This window comes from Gracilinanus agilis, chromosome 5 (genome assembly GCF_016433145.1).
Source record: "Gracilinanus agilis isolate LMUSP501 chromosome 5, AgileGrace, whole genome shotgun sequence".
Classification (NCBI taxonomy): Eukaryota; Metazoa; Chordata; class Mammalia; order Didelphimorphia; family Didelphidae; genus Gracilinanus; species Gracilinanus agilis.
Window position 1 is genome coordinate 253,031,587 of NC_058134.1, and position 21,823 is coordinate 253,053,409.

Here is a 21,823-nt window from a genome sequence, read left to right on the forward strand (position 1 = left end):
ACCTCACACCGAGCAGATTGGCTAAAATGAAAGAAGGGGAGAGTAATGAATGCTGGAGGGGATGTGGCAAAATTGGGACATTAATGCATTGCTGGTGGAGCTGTGAACTGATCCAGCCATTCTGGTTGGCAATTTGGAATCATGCTCAAAGGGCTATAAAAGAATGCCTGCCCTTTGACCCAGCCATACCATTGCTGGGTTTGTACCCCAAAGAGATCATAGATAAACAGACTTGCAGGAAAATATTCATAGCTGAGCTTTTTGTGGTGGCAACAAATTGGAAAAGGAGGGGATGTCCTTCAATTGGGGAATGGCTGAACAAACTGTGGTATATGTGGGTGATGGAATACTATTGTGCTAAAAGGAATAATAAACTGGAGAAGTTCCAGGCGAACTGGAGAGACCTCCAGGAACTGATGCAGATTGAAAGGAGCAGAGCCAGAAGAACATTGTGCACAGAGACTGATATACTGTGGTAAAATCGAATGTAATGGACCTCTGTACCAGCAACAATGCAATGACCCAGGACAATTCTGAGGGATTTATGGTAAAGACGCTACCCACATTCAGAGGAAGGACTGCAGGAGAGGAAACATATAAGAAAAACAACTACTTGAACGCATGGGTCGGGGTGGACGTGATTGAGGGTGTGGACTCGAAACTACCACACCAATGCAACTACCAACAATTTGGAAATTGGTCTTGATCAAGGACACATGACAAAACTAGTGGATATGTGCATCGGCCATGGGTGGGGGGTGTGCGGGGGGGGGGTGAAGGGGAAAGGTGGAGCATGAATCATGTAACCATGTTAAAAATGAATATTAATAAATGTTAAAAATGAGTCTTATCCTATGATAAATATATATAAATTAAACCTTCCCACTTGCATTATTTTATTTGGCTCAATATCAACCCAGTGAGATAGGGGAGAGAGAAAGTATTTTTTGCCATATGATCACTGGAGAAAAAAACAAAAGAGTCAGATCCTTAGAGTGACTTCTGTTATTCAATTGTTTTCAGTTACAACCACTCCTCTGTGATCCCATGTGAGTTTTTCTTGGCAAAAGTACTGGAAGAGTTTGCTATTTCCTTCTCTAGGTCATTTTACAGATGAGGAACCTGAGGCAAACAGAAGTGAGTTGCCCAGGGTCACACATCTAGGAAGTGTCTGAGGCTGCATTTGAAATCATGGAGATGAGTTTGTCTGATTCCAAGACCAGTACCCTATAAACTGAGCACCTAGCTGCCCCCAAGCTACTAAAATGAGCAAATGAGAACTGGAATTTCTGCACTATTGCCAAGTATTCTTTTCATTAAACTCAGAAAGCATTTTATTTAAAGGATGGGATCTTAGTCAACACTTTCCTCTAACATCTATATTAAAAGCATTTTTCAGTGTTTCTGCTACTTTCTTCTTAAATTAATTAATCTGTTTTTACATTAAAATTCCCAGGCATGAAGCTTTGCACATGGCACAAAATGATAATGTTTTACAAAAGATGTATAAATGGAATGATTCATTAGTTTTCTAATTGTTTTCCCCATTGATGACTGAAAGGTATAAAACATCAACTTTGGATATCAAATGAAACTTCCACACATAGTTGGTAACCATATGTTTTCCTATGAACTTCTTTTTTAAAAAGTTCAATAATAGCAATTTTGCATGTAAGCAGCTATTATCATGCATTACTACAGTTTATCATAGTCTCATCTTTTTCTTTCAATTTATTTTGTATATGCAGATTTTCTTAATAATGATACTTCTGAGAAGGGAGAAATACAGAGCATATTTTATATGTTCTCTCTAGGTATATAAAATATATATGCATCCTTGTATGTGAACCTCTAGGTATATTCAATTTGACCTGTGTTTCTCTATATTCCTAAGTGTTTACATATTTGTATATATTTATTTTACAAATCAACTCCTTCTAATGCTATGTATTTTAAATGTCGAAAACTGTAGACATGATCGCTTATAGGTCTAAAATTTGCACCCTTAAAGAATGTTTAGCACAAAACTTAAGAATCAGATGAGCAAAAAGAATTACCATGTTAGGCCGATTATAGATGAGAACTCTTCTTGGCTTGTGTTCTCCCATCCTCAGGGCTTCTTCTAACAGTGGTATATATTCTACTCTCCTCCCAGGCTCTATTCCAAAGGATGCTGTCACAACCACTTTGGGCTAAAATGAAGAAAAGAATTAGTATCAGTGATAATATCTGTTATTTTTACTTTTAAGAATTAAAGGTATAAATAATAGTCGATTCTTCATAGATGGCATAAAAGTGTTATACTGGCAAAAAAAGTATATTTTTGCACACTACATAAAAGGTCTCAAAAAAATCAGTTTAACTTTCACAAACCCTTATGTATGACCACATTAATTTAATTTAGCTGCCAAAAATTTTAGGTCCTTCTAATGTTTTTCATTACTTAATACAGCATACATTTAAAAAGAGGATTCATGATCCTAAAAATTACTTTTATATTTTTAAAAAAGCAGTTGTGAAATGCATTAACCTTTTTAAATGAAGAAAAGACTAAGTTTTTTTTTATTGTATGGATTTTGATTACCAAAAAAAACTTGTATAGAATCATATGAAGTCATGTAAAATGAAGTGAGCAGAATCAGGAAAATGTTACACACAGCAACAGTAATAATGTGCAATGACCAACTGGGAATGACTCAACTGTTATCAGAAATGAAAGATCCAAAACAACTCCAAGGGATTCATGATGTCAGAGATTATTGCTGTAAAAATAACTGTTGGAATCTGAATGCAGATTGAAGCATGTCATTCTTCACTTATTCCTTTAATATAATTAAATATATGAGTATATTTATCTTTTATATTTTATGTTTAGTAAATTTATTTTTAATATAATTAAAAAGTCACTTCATGATTTTTTCTCTAGTATAAGTGATATGTATTTTCTTTCACAAGATAATGAACACTGAAGTATGTATTGCATAATAGCACATGTACAATCTATAATATCATATTACCTGCCATTTTGGGGAAGAAGGAAATAACCTGTATCACAAAAAGTCAAAAAAATTATTATTTAAATTGTATCTGCATGTAATCTGGAAAAATATAAAATTTTTTAATATTTTAAAAATTCCAACCTTTTAAAAAAGTACAAGTTTGCCCCCCAATAAATGGTTCCTTAGTCTTGTTTTCTAAAATGCTCTTTCCAAAGGAAATGATAAGAGTTAGTAATTAAAAATGATAAACAAATTATTATAATTTACATCTAGGAAAAATAGTACATATAAAAGGTTTGAAGTCAAAATGTGATTCTTCCTCTCAGAATGAATTTTTTTTCCTGAGATTTCTCTGCGCATAGCTTTCTTTTCTGAGGTGAAGAACACATGTGGTAGATTATTTTTTAATCAAAATAAATCATGCAAAAGTTAGGATGTAAATAATAAACACATATTAAAACTATATCCTACTTTTCTATAAAAAAGGAACTTTTTTTTCATCTTATTTTCAAAAAGGCAAGAAGCTAGGTCTTAGGTAAATGCCTTAGACTAACAAGTGTGGAAGTTATGGCACATATCCAAAATTTGGTAATATATATTTTTTAATTTACTGTTGCATTTGTCATATCATGCTATACAGCTCATAATAATATAGTGCTTAATACTAAATAGGTAAATAAATAAATGGATAAATAAATAGCATTTACCAAAGGAAGTGGGGTAGAAAGAGCTTTAGTTTCCATGCCAGAAAGATCTGAGCTCAAGTCCCACCTCTGACACACACTGATTGGGTGACTTAGGCAGCTCTCTAAGACCAGACACTATAAACTCTCTGTAGATCTGAAGGGAGTTTTCTTATTAGTAAATCCCCCACACCAATTAAATCATAAATCTGGACATCATAAAATAGGATGTATTTAGGGCTTTAACACTAATAAAATATTTATCATATATCATTAAATGAGCCTCCCAGAAAACCTATTCTTAAATTATTGTTATTTTCATTTAGCAGAAGAGGAAGCTGTGCTTCGAAAAAGTTAACTGATATGCCCAGGGTCACATAATTTGCAAAAGAAAGAGGGAGAATTTGAATTTTAGCCTTCTTGATTCCTGATTCTTTCTATCACACCATCCTTCTTCTCTTCAACTTAACTCTATTTGACAAATATTTCATAGGCTCAAAGTATATCAAGACATTATGTGATAGAGTAGAGAATTAAAGGACAAGTAATAAGAGCACGTCTGTCTTCAAGAAGCTTACAATCTAAAATTGTAGCACCCAGGCAATCACATAGAAATAAGTAAAAATTAGGGTGTGCGATTACAAGAGAGGGAGAAACACTTTGCGTCCATGACCTTAAAATACAGTAAGTATATTAATTATAGTACAATATCAATATATTAATTGTATATATTATGTTAATCGATATATTGGTATTTCAAACATATTTTAATAAGTATTTCCATATAAATGGTTTCCTCTTGGTATATGATTTCATGCTTTTAAAAACATTATTCTAAGACTTGGTCCTGGATCTTCACTAAACTGCCAAAGGACTTTATGAAAAAGAAAAGGTAAAGAACTCTTGCAACTATGGGAATTTGTAGGATGGAGGGATCAGTGCTGGATCAAGAAGTAAGGGGATTAGGGAGGGCTTCAGGGAGGAGTTGGTATTTGAGCAAGGCCAAGTAGGAACAATAAACATGCAGGCAGAGAGCCTCCTGGAGGCATGAGGAAGACTGTGAGCAAAGCTAGAAAGGTAAGAAGGAGAGGGATATGTTTGTGGAATGATGATTAGTTGGATTTTGCTGGAACACAACCTCCCTCAAGATATAGTATTTTTAAATGAAGTTTATTTTATATGTCTTAACTCAATAGAAAGAGGTTTCTTTATTCACTTAATCACTTTTGAATCACTTTTTTCCCCAACTCAATAAAATCATAAAAAAAACACCACCACCTCTTTTGAGGTTCCTTCTAGTTCTAAATATACAAAGTTCTGCACTAAATTTGTTAATATTTTATCAAGCTTCTCCTGGCATTTGGGCTGGCTACTTTCAAATGAAATGGCCATTCTAGGCATCTGCTAATACAATATTGCTAGGCTAGTCTCATATATAATTATTCTAAAGTTGAATATTTTTAAATCTACTATTAATAATTAAAATTGCTGCATGTTCCAGATTCACTGAAGATCTCCCTCCCCCACCCAAAGAAAAAGATTAAAAAAAGATAAAAGACTGATGATACCTGGAGGATTCTTGAAATTGAATCTGATGTAAGCACATCAATGATCTACCCTTAATATCTATTTCCTTCTGACACTGCTGAGTCAATGAACTTAAACTAATGAAATGTTGTTTTTCAAGGAGGAGGTGAAACCCTGACCTGCTCCCTATTAACTGTTACCTCAATAAAAACCACAAGTGGAGTAAGTGGACAATCAATCATATCCTAATATACTCAACTTCTGATTATTCACACTAATAAAAGGATTCAAGGTTAATACCTTCCCATCTCTCTCAACATGTCCTTCCTCTGTCTTTCTTCTATGAAGATGACTCCCAAAGCTGTACTTTCTTTCTCACATCTCCAGTAACTTGCCAAATATTTCTTACTGCTCTCCTTGAGCACCACTTGAACCTTAAATTCCACATGTCTAAAAGGGAACTCCACATCTTGCCTTTCATATTAACTGTTAGGGGGCAGCTGGGTAGCTCAGTGGAGTGAGAGTCGAGCCTAGAGACAGGAGGTCCTAGGTTCAAACCCGGCCTCAGCCACTTCCCAGCTGTGTGACCCTGGCAAGTCACTTGAACCCCATTGCCCACCCTTACCAATCTTCCACCTATGAGACAATACACTGAAGTACAAGGGTTTAAAAAACAAAACAAAACAAAAAAAACATATTAACTGTTACTCCTACCTTCCATCTTTATATAAATGGCACACTATAGTCTCAGACAATAAGCTAGGGATTCTTAGACTAATCCTGAATGTCTCTTCTTTCTTGACTACTACTATACCCAATGAATTATGGCCTTTAAGTTATGTTGATTGTTTTTGTATTTTTCCATTTCTTTGCATTCCATGTCTGCTGAGAACTGGAATATCTTCCTACTTGATTTCTCTGACTCTTTTGTCTCACCAACCTATTGTTACCTGACAGAGTCGTCATTTCCTTAAAATATGATCCATTGTCTTCTTTTTCGACATGACCATGGTAGAAATAAATTTTGCATATTTACTCATATAGAACCTAGAACAAATTCCTTACTCTCTCAGCAAGAGGGGAGGAAAAGTGAGGAGGGAAAGGATTTAGAACTGAAAATTTTGGAAAACAAATGTTAAAAATTGTTTTACATTGCATATAATTGGAAAAAATTTTTTAAAAATTTAATAAATAAAATAATAAAATATGACTTACCATGCCATCTTTTATATTCAGGGCTTCATGTAGACTGCCTTCCATTCTTAGAATGCCCTCTTCTGTCATTTGTACCTATTAGCTTTTCCCCAAACTGCTCACATGCTCTCTCTTACACAAAGCCTTTCCTACTCCCCCTAGCTATTAGCACTTTTCCCCTCCCAAAATTACTCATATATACAACACAATCACTTGGGTCCTCATAAACCCATTGCTAGAACACTGCAAACTCTAAATCGTTTCCCTCAAGCCTATCATTTCTCCAATCCATCCTCAACACAACTACCAAAGTGATTTTCCTATGATGCCATGTGTCACTTCTACTCTAGTGACTCTCGATTACCTTTAGAGGATCAACTAGAAACTCCTCTGTTTGGCATTTAAGATCCTCTACAATCTCTCTCCTATCTTCTTTTACAGGCTTATTACAACATTACTCAACTTCATTATTTACAAGCCATAGAAATTTGATTTCTTACTTTCATCTCTCTTCTCAATCTGTCAGTAAACATTTATTAAGCATCTACTATGTGCCAGGCACTATGCCAAATGCCAGGGGGTACAGAGAAAAGCAAAAGACAGCCTCTGTCCTCAAGGAGCTCACAGTCTAATTCTCCAAGCCTTTGCACAGCCTCAGGGTTCTCAGTTTCCTTCAAAGCTCACTTCAAATGATGCCTTACCTGTTACCATGGGGTCTCCCCACAAAATTCACTGTGTATGCATTTTATATATATATGTATATAATTGTTGTATGTGTTGTCTCCCCAATAGAATGTAATCTTGAGGGCAGAAATGGTTTCTTTTTTTTTAATTGCCCAGTTCCTCTTCTAGAGCCTGACACACAGTATATACCCTAAAAAGGCTTGTTTGCATAACTGAAATATTTATGTTTATACATTGTACCTCTGAGGGCAAGGATCATCTTTGCAACCCCCAATGCCTGGCACATTGTTGGGTACATTGGAATAGGGACTGGACCCAGGATTTCATTATCTAGTGAACTCCCAGTGAGGAGTTCCCTCTAGCCATCCACTTGAACATCTTCTCTGAGATAGTCTTCCAGAGCTGCTTAGAGCCCTCACTCAGGGTCTCACCATCAATATGGGCCAGAGGCAGTGCTTAGTCCCAACTTTTCCTGACTCTGGAGGCCAGTTCTCTATTCTTTATTCCTTGCAGTTCTCTGCCTGACACATAACAGTAAACTAATCGAGGCTTGTAGCCTTGAAATGAATTCACTCAGCAATACAAGAACCTACGTGACCAAAAGATAAAGGCTACCTTGTCCCAAATTAAAGCCTTACCTTGGCATGATCAATACGGCTGCTGAGTTCCTTTGAGGCAAAGCCCCCAAAGATGAGGCTGTGGATGGCTCCTATCCGTGCACAAGCCAGCATGGTGAACATGGCCTGGGGGATCATGGGCATATAGATCACCACTGTATCCCCCTTGTGCACATCATGCTTCACCAAGACACCAGCCAGCTTGGAGACCTGAAGAGAGAAAGTTGTGAAGTAATCAAAAAGCAATTTTATGTAGGGCTTCACCATTCACATGAAGAGGCAGTTGCCTAGGATAATTTCACTGGAGGAAGATCGATGTCATTGCCTGTGGAGATTCTAACTCACTAACCCCATTGTAATATGGAGAAAGTGGTTCTTATCTATAATTGGTGCAAATCATTGTTTCTCTTAATAGACAAAAGTCTTCCTGCAGCTGTCCAGAGAGGTCACACATCTGAGCAGATCCTTTGATCAGACCGATAACCCAGCCACAGAAGGTAGAAAAATAGAAAATGAAGAAAGATACCAGTCATGAAAATAGGTTATAATTTTGCAGGAACCAATACCACTAAGGCAGACCCAGAGATTCTGCTCCATTTCTATTCCTTTTCTCATCCACAAATAGGGCAAGGATCTTCATGAGGTCAGTACCACAAACCTTAACTATGATATACCTTCCTTAGTATTTTCACCCCATGGTTAGATTGTGAACCTACGGTAGGCACTTAGCAAATGATGACTGATTGACTGATAATCAGACTAGAATTAAGACATAAAAGCACAGGTGTGTTCTGTACTTAAAGGAGCCAACTCACTGGAGAAACATTATTCTCAAACTTTTCTGTCTGAAATCTGATCACTGGCATTTCATTTTTGTTCTATGATTACAAAAAGAAATTCACTCCCCTCATTGTTTCAAATGAATAGATGCATTCCTTTTGGTAAAAAGCCATGGAAATGTAAGGATGTAATTGAATGTGATTGTACTTTAAGAAATAATGAAAGGGTGATTGCACATGTAAAAAAAAATATATATATATATATATCAGATTGTTTACCATTTCAAGGAGGACGCATGGAAGGAATGGTAGGAGGGAGAGAAAGAATTTGGAACTCGAAATTTATAAACAATGTTAGAAATTGTTATTCCATGTAATTGAGTAAAAAAGAAAATATTATTTTTAAGAATGATGAAATGGATTACTTCAGAGAAACTAAGAAGTGTGTATGAAGTGATATAGAAAGGAGAACAATAATTATCACCACAACAGTGTAAAAAATAGAACTGAAATAACAAAGAATTCTAGTGAATTCAATGACCCACCATCATTCCAGAGATCCAGTGATGTGAAACATGGTACACCACTCCTGAAAGAAAGGTGATGACTCCATGGTGTAAAATGAGATATTTTTGTTTGTTGTATAACTGTCCATATTTGTTATAAAGGTTTAGTTTTTCTATTTTTTTTTATTGTGGGAAAGAGGTTATGGAAAGGCAAGAAAATAGACAAATTGACATTTAATTGATGAAAGAAAATATCTTAAAAGAGGTGGTAAAAAAAAGAGGGTCATATAATTAGAGTCTGAAAGTACCTCAACAATATTCTAGTCCAATTTCATTTCACAGATGATAAAACTCAAATCCAGAATGGATAACTGCCTTCATTAAAGGTCATAGTGGTTGTAATTAAAATATGTGGTATTTCAGTCCAATTCTAAATCTAGAAATCTTTTCAGTAGTTTACACTCTCTAAAAGGCAGGCTGGGTGGCACAGTAGACACTGTACAGGACCTAGTCAGTATGACATCTTCCTGAGTTCAAATCTGGCCTCAGATACTTTCTAGCTGTGTGTGACCCTGGGCAAGTTACTTAACTCTGTTTTGCCTCAGTTTCCTCATCTGTCAAATAAGCTGGAAAAGGAAATGGCAAATCGCTCTAGAATATTTGCCAAGAAAACCTCAAATGAGGTCATGAAGGGTCGGTAATGACTGAAACAACTAAATAACAGAAACATTGATTATATTAAAAAGCTTTTGAATAAACAAAACAAATTCAACCAAGACTATAGGGGAAACAACAAACTGGGAAAAATTTTTATAACAAATTTCTCTGATAAAGTTCTCATTTCTCAAACATATAAAGAGCTAAGTCAAATTTGTGAGAATTCAAGTCATTTCCCAAATGATAAATGGTGAAAGAATCTGAATAGGTAGTTTTTAGATGAAGAAATGAAAGCTATAAAAATGAAAAAAAAAATGTTCTAAATCACTCTTGATTAAAGGACTGTAAATTAAAACAACTCCGAGGAACCACCTTATACCTATCAGATTGGTCAATATAACAGTGAAGAAAAATAATAAATTCTGGCAATTATTGGAGGGAATATGGCAAAAGTAGGACACCAAAGTGGAGTTGTGAACTGATCCAACCATCCTGGAGAGCAATTTGGAATTATGCCCAAATGGCTACAAAAGAATGCATACCCTTTGATTCAGTAATACCACTACTGGCTCTGTATCCCAGAGATAAAAAAAATGAGAAAGGACCTATTTGTACAAAAATATTTATAGCCACTCTTTTTGTGGCAAAGAACTAGAAACCAAAGGGACATCCCTCAATTAGGGAATGGCAGAACAAATTGTGGTATATGACGGTGATGGAATACTATGGTGCTATAAGGAATAATGAATAGGATTATTTCGGAAAGAGCTAGAAAGATCTACATGAACTGATGCAGAGTGAAACAAGAAGAACCAGGAAAACATTGTACCCAGTAACAGCAATTATTGTGGAGGGAAAAAATATATGTGGTCAGATACCAATTAATCCAATAAGAAAGTAGCAAACATCCATATTTTGAAATGTGATAGAATTTGGTACCAACAGCAATACAATGATCCAGGACAACTCTGATGGAATTATGACAAAAGATGCTATCCATCTCCAGAGAAAGAGCTTTTGGAGTAAGAACACAGATAAAAATATATGATTTATTGCTTGTTTATTTGGGTATATGTTTTGAGGTTTTGATTCTATAAGATTATTTACTTACAAAAATGAGTAATATAGAAATATGTTTTACCTGGTAATACATATATAACCCAGATTGAATTGCTTATCACCTCTGAGAGGGGGGATGGAAGAAGGAAGAGAGACAATATGAATAATATGATTATGGAAAGTTGTGAAAATTTGTTATTAAAATATAAAATGATTTGATAAGAATAAATAATAAAATTTAAAAAATCATTAGTCCATGACAAGGAGGAAAAAAATATATGTAGTCAGATACCTTTTAATCTAATAAGAAAGTAGCCAGCATCCATATTTTGAAAACCCCTAATTAATGAGATAATTTTCAGTTTCTCTTCAAATTGAAATCAATAAAAGCCTCATTAAGTCAGGAATAGCAGAGACCAGTTTCTGTAGAAAACTGAAATCCCATTGAGGTTCTTGGACTGCACAAAAGAGAAATGGGAAAGAAAAAAATCTAGCTGTCATCAAGTAAACGTTTAGAATATCTATTATGAAAGCTTGATGAAACTAAAAGAAAGGGCAGTATCATCACAGCTGTTTCAGGGAGCCATTCTGCCTGTCTTGATTTCTTTCCAGACCAATCATTGCAAAAGGAAAGAAAATGATATTATTTTTCATGAAGAATCAGACAGTCCTTCTCCCAGACAGTCCTCTGTATGGGGTTGTTTGTTTTGTTTTGGTTTTTTTTTCCAGAGGGAATAATTTCCTTTTCAAAAAAGTTTCACTGATATCTTTTGGTTTGTCTCCCTTATTTTTCTCTCCTCAGTAATGCCTTATGGCTGAAGGTAGCATAGTAGGCAATGGTAGAACTGGAGAATGGAAACCCCAAATTCAAATCCTGCCTAAGATTTATTAACTGGTTGACACTGGGAAAGTTATTTAACCTCTATCAGCCTTAGTTTCCTCATCCATAAAATGAAGATAATAATAGCACCTACATCCCAAGGCTATTGAAAGGGTCAAAGAAGAAAATGTGTATAAATATATATATATATGAATATATATACATGCACATATATATGTAACGTGCCATGCATAGCCCTCTTGCTAGAAGACTAGGCATGGAATCAAATCAGGAAGACTCATCTTCGTAAGTTCAAATCAGGCCTCAGATACTAGCTCTATAACCCTGGGCAAGTCACTAAACCCTGTTTGCCTCAGTTTCCCCATCTATAAAATGAACTGGAAAAGGAAATGGCAAACCATTTTACTATTTTTGCCAACAAAACCCTAAAGGGGATCATGAAGAGTCAGACAAGACTGAAGAACAACTAATTATTATAACAATAAAAAATGGGAAAATATACTTCAGGAAAACAACCACATAAACTATGGCAAACACCGACGACAAAGTTAAACATCCATGATCCTTTCCCTCTGCAAGGAGAGGAAATAGGTACATTAGAGTGGAATACTTTGTAAATATACTAACTACACATTAAAACCTTCAACAGCTCTGTCATATGTAGCAATAACCTTAAGCCTGAAATCAGAAAGGTGTGAGTTCAAATGTGACCTCTAATACTTAATAGCTATATAACCTTGAGCAAATCACTTAACCTTTATTTGCCTCAGGTCCTCAGCTGATAAATAGGGATAATAGCATCTAATTCCCAATGTTGTTGGGAGGATCAAAAGAGATAGTACTTATAAAGTGCTTAGCACAATACCAGACAAAGTAGGTTCTATATAAATACTGGCTATCATTATTATTGTTATTATTATTAAAAGGGGAAAAATAAAAACAACCTTCCAAGAAACTCAAATCTCATTCTAATTCACATAATTTTAAATTTTTATTTCTAGTTATTTGATTTTTTAATTTGACCCAGAGGTACCTATGATGTCAGGTAGATGATACCTACTACCTCCAACCCAGGAAGACTGGCAACTGTCTTAAGAGTTGCCTGGGGCACTGAAACTTTAGATGACTTGCCTAGGGTCCTGAAACCAGTCTTCCATCTTTCACTTTTTGCTTCTTTATCTAATGCCATTCCAATTGAAAGAAGAAGCATTTAGTAATGTCATCAGATACTAGTAATACTTTTCTTCCTCTCTCACCTAAAAATATTACCATGTATTTATATTTATATATACACATATATGTATATGTGCATATGTGTACATATAAAATGTGTACATGCTGTTTCCTTCTAGGGAACCTAAGTTTCTTGAGGGAAAGAATTATTTCATTTGGTTTGTATCTGAATTGCCTAAAATGGCACCTAGCATATAGTACACATGTAATAAAGAATTTGTTGACTGATGAGAAACCAAGTGAGAAACTAAATCTTTATGGTTTATCTTATCATCTATTAAAGGGATATTTTTTTACTGATTAAAAAGAGGGATTGAATTAAGGTTTCTTCTGACAGCAATGAAAATCAACACTTCAGCGGCCTGAGTTAAGCAAACTCTACTCCCTTCTTGGAAGCTGTTGCCACCAATTAATCAAGCTGACTCAAATTAAATTTAAATTGCCAGGTCCAGAGAGGTCACGTAGCCTCCCACTGAAAGAAATTATTTTTCAAAAGTCATTGAGCCTTGACTAGAGATGACCTCTTAAAGCCAATAACCTTGCCCTGAACAGAGCTTAAAAATGTTTGTTGAATTGACTTCAGTTGAATTGTTAAATTAGAGATTTTAACTCTACCCAAAGGAAAATCTTCACCCAAAGAAGGTGAGGGTTTATTTTGAAGTGGAAATGGCTTAGTCCTTTATCCACATATTAGCCCCTTCCAAGATTAAGACTGGTGATCTGAGTAGTCAACTTAAGAATAAGGGTCAGGGGGAAGGACTTAAACCTTTAAAAGATTTAAAGGGGGCGGTATTTGCTCTATTAAAAATTAGTCTTTGAGAGAAACAACTGATTTGATTTATAAGTGAATCTTTAGGAGGAGGGAACAGCTGCTTTATTTCCTGTCAGTATGAAGCAATTTGATTTTCCCCCCATGGGATAAGAAGATTCTTCTTCTCCCCTGTTACAAACATGTACATATACATAAAACATAGTCCTACATTGGTCACATCCCCCCAAAACAGATCTCAATCTATACTGAGTCCTATGCAACTCTAAGCCTCAAGACTTTTCATAAAGCATTTTAACATTTGCTTAAAGTTATTTACCTATTTAAAATTATCTATCTATTCACTCATAGAATTTAAGTTATTTGAGGGCAGTCTTTGTAGTCCCAGTGCAGGAAATGCTAAGCACTTAATAAATGCTTATTCACAGATTACTCATCAATCACTGTTAAACAACTGGCCATTAGAAATCAATAGTAGTATCCATCAAAAGAAGATGTGTCTTGGATAAAACTGAATTTAGCTAGATCTCAGCTTCTTTGAACCTCATTGGTTTCATCTACAAAATAAAAGGATCGGACTACATCCCTTATGTGACTTTGCTGTTTTAGAAAATACATTTTCTACTAGTTTTCCTACATTCAAGAAATATGTCAATTATGATTGTGGGCCAAAGACTCTAATATGTTTAAAGGAGAGACATATGCAAAAGCTATACTGTATTTGTTGCTCAATTATCTGGTAAATGGAAAAAATTGCAATGCATTTTTTGGGCAAAAAATTTCTTTGAGGAAGCAAGGGAGTAAGGTGGATGGAACATAGGATTTGAAGTCAAGGGCACCTGAGTTCAAATTTTGCCCCTGATTCTAGCTAGCTATCTGACCTTCAAATGAGAGAATATCTGTTAAACCTTAAAGTACTGCATAAGTGCTAATTATTATTGTTATTATTTTAATAGCCCCTCAGAAAAGCAATTAAACATCAAGATTAGTAAAAGTATTTCCCTTTCATGCTCAGGGATTCAGGACTTTAAATATTTCAACATGACATTCACTTGATACTACCTAATAAAATATTCATATCTTGTTTGTCACTATTTCGACCAGTTCATTCATCCATTCTCCCCAGACAAAGGCATTACTAAGTAGTATGATAAGTAGTCAATATATAGAGAAATGTACCTTCTAGATAAAGAAAGTAGCTATTTTAAGTTCTTTAGAGAGACAACATGAAGTCAGAAATACAGGCTCTCCTTGAAGCCAAGAATACCTGGGTTTCGAATCTCATATCTGAAAATTGGCAGGTCATGTAACGTTTCAGTGCTCTAGGCAATTTTCTGAAACTATAAGTTGCAGAGATGCAGACCTGCATAAATAAAGGGAATTTCCTCACCTGAGAGTTCCTTATATGAATGAAAATTGGAGAGCCAACCCCTTTCCATTAGTTTTACAAAGCATTTTGCTTACAGTAATACTATGAGTTAAATAGATGATTGCCCCCATTTTTTGACCAGACCTGTGAGTTCACTGGTACTTACTCTATTAATACTGATCATTAACTACTTTGCAAATTCTATTAGTGAGGAATTGCCTATAGAATTGAAAGACTTGCCCATGGTGCCACAACCAGTATATATCAAAGGCAGTACAGGAACCCAAGCCTTCTTGACTTCAAGATTGGCTCTCTGAACTTTATGCTATGCTATTTTTACATATGGGTAAACCTAGCTTCAGAGAAACCAAATGACTTATCCGTAAGCAAACAAGTAGCCTTAGGTCCAGGGTTGGAACACAGGAAGCTGGACTCCTAATATGATACTCTTTCTGACATACTATAGGACCTCCAGGAACAGGCTACATCTGTAAGCAAGGACAAGCTGTAATGTGAGTTTGTTGTATTATATCTAAATCATAGCTATAGCTAATTACATGACTCGGGCTCAAAAATATTCAGGCATCAAGAAAGCAATCTTCAAACACCTCTCACTGGCTTTTGAGGATCTCTGAAAGCTAGTGACAGACCACCATTTTGAATCTAATGTGTTATATTACTCCCTTCCTTGTAGCGTTCCATCTAGTTCCTGTGCTTCAAATGAACCCTGGTGTTTTATCGCATCTTTGCTTTTTCTGTTCCATTTGTCTAGATTAAAATAAGTTCACTCTGCCTCTCCTCACTCTTGTGACACCAGATCCTTATAAAGTCAAAGTCAAATGTTACTCTCCTCTTAAGTCTGCCCTGATCACCTTCTCCTAGTCTTTGACTCTTTCTGGTCAAAGATGTAAAAATGGGCAAATCTGAACTTAATATATGGATTTTTTTAACAATTCAAGCTATCATCATGGAGAAAAATTAGAATTATACTCAAAGAGTTATAAAACTGGATATACCTTTGACCCAGAAATAACATTAAGTATATTTTTAAGATGATCAAGGAAAAAGGAAAATAACCTCTATGTTCTAAAATATTTATGGCAACTCTCTGTGGTTACAAAGAACTGGAAACTGAGGGGATGCCTATCAGTTAGGGAATAACTAAACAAATTGTAGCATGATGGCAATGGAATACTACTGCTCCATAAGAAATGACAAGCAGATTAATTTAAAAAATATATGGAAAGACTTATATGAATTTATGAAGAATGAAATGAGTAGAACAGAAATACTCTTTAAAGAATGGTTTGTGTATGTCTACCTCCAGAAATAACAGATAAATAGAAATAAGCTAGACAGTTTTATATATACACATTATCTTTTTGTTAAATGATGCCTTCTCTAGTGTGGGGAGATACATGGGCACTTTAATTTTAATATACCAAACAAATTAATATTTTTAAACCATTCAAGGTATTTAAATGTAAAATGGGATGACTCAGGAGGTTATAGTTCCCCTCTTGCACTTACTTATATGACTATCCAGACCACTTTTTGAGTTGTACCAAGTTGTACCAAGGATTTCTAGTCAGGTATGGATTGTCAAATGGCCTATGAGGTACCTTTGAGCATAAAGATTCTGTAACCCAGAGTCATACAGGTTTTATGAATCCTTTGCAACCATCACAGAAAATTAGCTGGTAGCATCCTACTTCCCTCTCCCCCAAATCACACAAAGGGCCACTGCTTAGTCATTTACACTTCATTGGTTCCATACACTAACTTCTAACTCCAACTTCATTATCTCCTTTTTTCTACCTAAGATAATCATAGATCTGTGAAGATTTCTCCTTTTTCAATTAACTCAATTAATTCTACCTTAAGTAACTTCTTTCTCACATAAACACATACATTTTATTCAATTTTCCTTTCTTTCTTCTCACATTATCCCATTCAACTGCCTCAATTACCCATATTTCTATTACATTGTGGGCTAAACATACTTTTGTTTACTGCTCTATAAATTTAACTAGAACTTCTAACAGAGTTTCGATGGGTTAATGCCCTCCAAAGTTCAAAATAAATTTCCATGGACATTTGGATTTTAGCAGAGAAACATTAGAAGCATTTCTACTAAGATCAGGGGGTAAAGCAAAGATGCCTTTTGTTTCCCCTATTATTTACTAATGTAATAGATGTTTTTGACTTTTTTAAAATCTAAATTAAGTAATAAAAATAGGCAGAGGAGCAAAATTATTTCCATTAGGTAACAATATGATAGTTAACATAGATAATCCAGAAATATACTAAAATAATAGAATAAAATAATAGTTAATTAAAATTAAAGTAGCAAAACATGAAATAGCATCAACTTCCCTAATAATAAGTCTTGTATATTCAGGGTTAAAGCAGAGAACTGCACTAAGGCTTTTGGAAAACCATATATTACCAATAAATTCCATGAATAATAGACAGGGAGATTCCATTCAAAATTAACTAAAATTTGCTCAAAATACACTGAAGTGAATCTATGCAGATACATGGAGGACGATGAAAATAAAACTACAAAATATCTTTTATAGAAATAAAGGAAAAATAATTAGATATTCATTGTTTCTTGTTTAATTGTACCAATGTAAAAAAAACTATTACCTAATTTACATACCTAGTACTATACCAATAAATCTACAAAGGGGTTATTTTGCAGAACTAACCAACAAATAATAGGAATATTCATTTTAAAGAAATAAAGATTGAGAATGTAATACAAGTCATTATTAAAAATTGAAGGAGGAAGGGGCCTTCGTATTATTAGGTCTCAACCTATGTTAATATTAGAAGTAATAATAAAAATTAATGACATGAGAATTTTAAGAAAATATATTGTCAATTTTTTAAAGTGCAAAAATAGATCACCAGAACAAAATAGAAAAACAAAAGATCTCAAAGCAAATGAACACTGTGTTCCAGTACTGGTAAAACTCAAAACATAAAGTAATGGGGGGAGGATTCTCTATTCAATAAGAATTACTGGGAAAAGTGGAAATCAGTTTGACAGAAAACAGATTTATACCAGCAATTTATAGCAACATCACAATAAGTGGTATGTGTATAAACAAACTAATATTAAAGATTATATCATTTTAAAACATTAGAAGATATAAATGAGATGATGCAGAATAAAGAAAACAGAAGTAGGGGGAAAAGATGCATATTTAAACTTTGGGGCTAAAATTCATTTTTATTATTTGTTTGTTTTTAAACATTTATTGATATTTATTTTTTAGAAAAGTTAACATGGTTATATAATTCATGCTCTTTCTTTCCTCTTTGTCCCCCGAGCTCCGCCCCCCACTATGGTTGATTGGTATTTCCACTGGTTTTAACATGTGTCATTGATCAAGTCCTATTTCCAAATTGTTGATGTTTGCATTGGTGTGGTAGTTTCCAGTCTACATCCCCAATCATGTCCGCCTCAACCCATGTGTTCAAGCAGTTGTTTTTCTTCTGTTTCCACTCCTGTAGTTCTTCCTCTCAATGTGGGTAGCATCTTTTCCATAAATCCCTCAGAATTGTCCTGGGTCATTGCATTGCTGATGGTACAGAAGTCCAGTACATTCTATTTTACCACAGTGTATTGGTCTCTGTGTTCTTCTGGTTCTGCTCCTTTCTCTCTGCATCAATTCCTGGAGGTCTTTCCAGTTCGCATGGAATTCCTCCAGTTTATTATTCCTTTGAGCACAATAGTATTCCATCACCCGCATATACCACAGTTTGTTCAGCCATTCCCCAATTGAAGGGCATAATCTCCTTTTCCAGTTTTTTGCCACCACAAAAAGCACAGCTATGAATATTTTCCTACAAGTCTGTTTATCTATTATCTCTTTGGGGTACAAACCCAGCAATGCTATGGCTAGATCGAAGGGCAGGAAGGCTTTTAGAGCTCTTTGGGCATAGTTCCAAATTGCCAGCCAGAATGGTTGGATCAGTTCAAAACTCCACCAGCAATGCATTAATGTCCCAATTTTGCCATATCCACTCCAACATTATTACTTTCCTTTGCTATCATTTTAGTCAATCTGTTAGGTGTGAAGTGATACCTAAGAGTTGTTTTGATTTGCATTTCTCTGATTATTAGAGATTTAGAACACTTTTTCATATGCTTATTGATACTTTTGATTTCTTTATCTGAAAATTGCCTATTCATGTCTCCTGCCCATTTGTCAATTGGGGCATGGTTTGATTTTTTATACAATTGGTTTAACTCCTTGTACATTTGAGTAATTAGACCCCTGTCAGAGTTTTTTGTTATAAAGATTTTTTCCCAATTTGTTGTTTCCCTTCTGATTTTGGCTACATTATTTTTGTTTGTACAAAAGCTTTTTAGTTTGATATAATCAAAATCATTTATTTTACATTTTGTAATTTTCTCTAACTCTTGCTTGGTTTTAAAATCTTTCCTTTCAACTTTGCTAAAGTTGATTATTTCTACAAGCTTCTTAGTTGATTCTCTAGGATTTTTTAAGTAGACCATCATATCATCTGCAAAGAGTGATAGCTTAGTCTCCTCATTGCCTATTTTGATACCTTCAATTTCTTTTTCTTCTCTAATTGCTACTGCTAGTGTTTCTAGTACAATGTTAAATAATAGAGGAGATAATAGGCATCCTTGTTTCACTCCTGATCTTATTGGAAAGGCTTCTAATTTATCCCCATTGCATATGATGCTTGTTGATGGTTTTAGGTATATACTGTTTATTATTTTTAGGAAAGGCCCTTCTATTCCTATACTTTCTAGGGTTTTCAATAGGAATGGATTCTATATTTTGTCAAAGGCTTTTTCAGCATCTATTGAGATAATCATGTGATTTTTGATTTTTGTTCGTTAGATTGTTGATGTGGTCAATTATGTGGATGGTTTTCCTAATGTTGAACCATCCTTGCATTCCCGGTATAAATCCCACCTGATCATGGTGGATGATCCTCTTGATCACTTGCTGGTGTCTCTTTGCTAATATTCTATTTAAAATTTTTGCATCTATGTTCATTAGGGAGATTGATCTGTAGTTTTCTTTCTCTGTTTTTGATCTCCCTGGCTTTGGAATCAGTACCATATTTGTGTCATAAAAGGAATTTGGTAGGACTCCTTCTTTGCTTATCATATCAAATAATTTGTATAGTATTGGGATTAGTTGCTCTTTGAATGTCTGATAGAATTCACTTGTGAATCCATCAGGCCCTGGCAATTTTTTCTTAGGGAGTTCTTTGATGGCTTGTTCAATTTCTTTTTCTGATGTGGGATTATTTAAGTATTCTATTTCTTCTGCTGTTAATCTAGGCAATTTGTATTTTTGCAAATATTAATCCATATCTCCTAGATTGCTATATTTATTGCCATATAATTGGGCAAAATAGTTTTTAATGATTGCCTTAATTTCCCCTTCATTAGAGGTGAGGTCTCCCTTTTCATCTTTGATACTGTCAATTTGGTTTTCTGCTTTCCTTTTTTTATTAGATTGACCAGCACTTTGTCTATTTTATGTTTTTTCAAAATACGAGCTTCTAGTCTTATTTATTGATTGAGTAGTTCTTTTACTTTTGATTTTATTAATTTCTCTCTTGATTTTTAGGATTTCTAATTTAGTTTTCATCTGGGGGTTTTTAATTTCCTCTCTTTCTAATTTTTTGAGTTGCATGCCCAATTCATTGATCTCTGCCCTTCCTAATTTGTTAATATATGCACTCAAAGATATAAATTTTCCCCTGAGTACTGCCTTGGCTGCATCCCGCAGAGTTTGGTAGGATGTCTCATCATTGTCATTCTCTTCAATGAAATTGTTGATTATTTCTATGATTTCTTCTTTGACTAGCTGGTTTTGGAGAATCATATTATTTAATTTTCAATTAGTTTTTGATTTGCCTGTCCAGGTGCCCTTACTAATTATTATTTTTATTGCATTATGATCTGATGTTACATTTATTATTTCTGTTCTTTTGCATTTGTTTGCAATGTTTCCATGCCCTATTACATGGTCAATCTTTGTGAATATACCATGTACAGCTGAAAAGAAGGTGTATTCCTTTTTGTTTCTATTTATTTTCCTCCATATATCTATTAAATCTAATTTTTATAGGACTTCATTCATCTCTCTTACCTCTTTATTTATTTTTTGGTTTGATTTATCTAGATCTGAAAAAGGGATATTTAGATCTCCCACTAGTATGGTTTTACTATCTATTTCCTTCTTGAGATCTGCCAGTTTCTCCTTTATGAATCTGGTTGCTATGTCATTTGTTGTATACATACTGAGCAATGTTATTTCCTCACTGCCTATACTGCCTTCAATCAGGATGTAATGGCCTTCCCTGTCTTTTTAAACATATCTATTTTTACTTTGGCTTTGTCAGAAATCATAATTGCCACTCCTGCCTTCTTTTTCTCATTTGAGGCCGAAAGGATTTTGCTCAAGCCCTTTACCTTAAACCTGTGTATGTCCACCCACCTTATATGTGTTTCTTGTAGACAACATATGGTAGGATTTTGGTTTCTAATCCACTCTGCTATTTGCTTCCTTTTTATGGGCGAATTAATCCCATTCACATTTAGAGTTATAATTATCACTTGTGTATTCCACAACATTTTGGTATCCCCTCCTAGTTCTACCCCTTCTTCTTACACTATTTCCTTTTAAACCAGTGGTTTGCTTTATGCCAGTAACCCTTGTACCCTCCCTTGATTTACTTCTCTTTCTACCCCCTCCCTTATTATTCCCCTCTATTTATTTTTAAGGCCTAATGAATTTCCTCCTCCTTCTTCTTCCCTCCCTTTCATGACCTCCCTACTCCCTTGGTCCCCTTGGTTTATCCCTTCTTACTTTCTCAGTAGGGTTAGATAGAGTTTTATAT

At 34.6% G+C, this 21,823-nt stretch overlaps 1 protein-coding gene across 1 annotated transcript in view; it reads right to left on the reverse strand.

Annotated features, from left to right (window-relative positions):
* The window catches only part of ACSS3 (acyl-CoA synthetase short chain family member 3), a 248,451-nt gene that overhangs the window by 168,967 nt on the left and 57,661 nt on the right, over positions 1–21,823 (reverse strand). Inside the window, exons 3-4 of the mRNA XM_044679177.1 lie at positions 7,726–7,914; positions 2,058–2,192 (exon numbers count right to left, since the gene is read on the reverse strand). Of these exons, the coding sequence (XP_044535112.1) occupies positions 2,058–2,192; positions 7,726–7,914 (324 nt within the window). The remainder of the gene's footprint in view (positions 1–2,057; positions 2,193–7,725; positions 7,915–21,823) is intronic.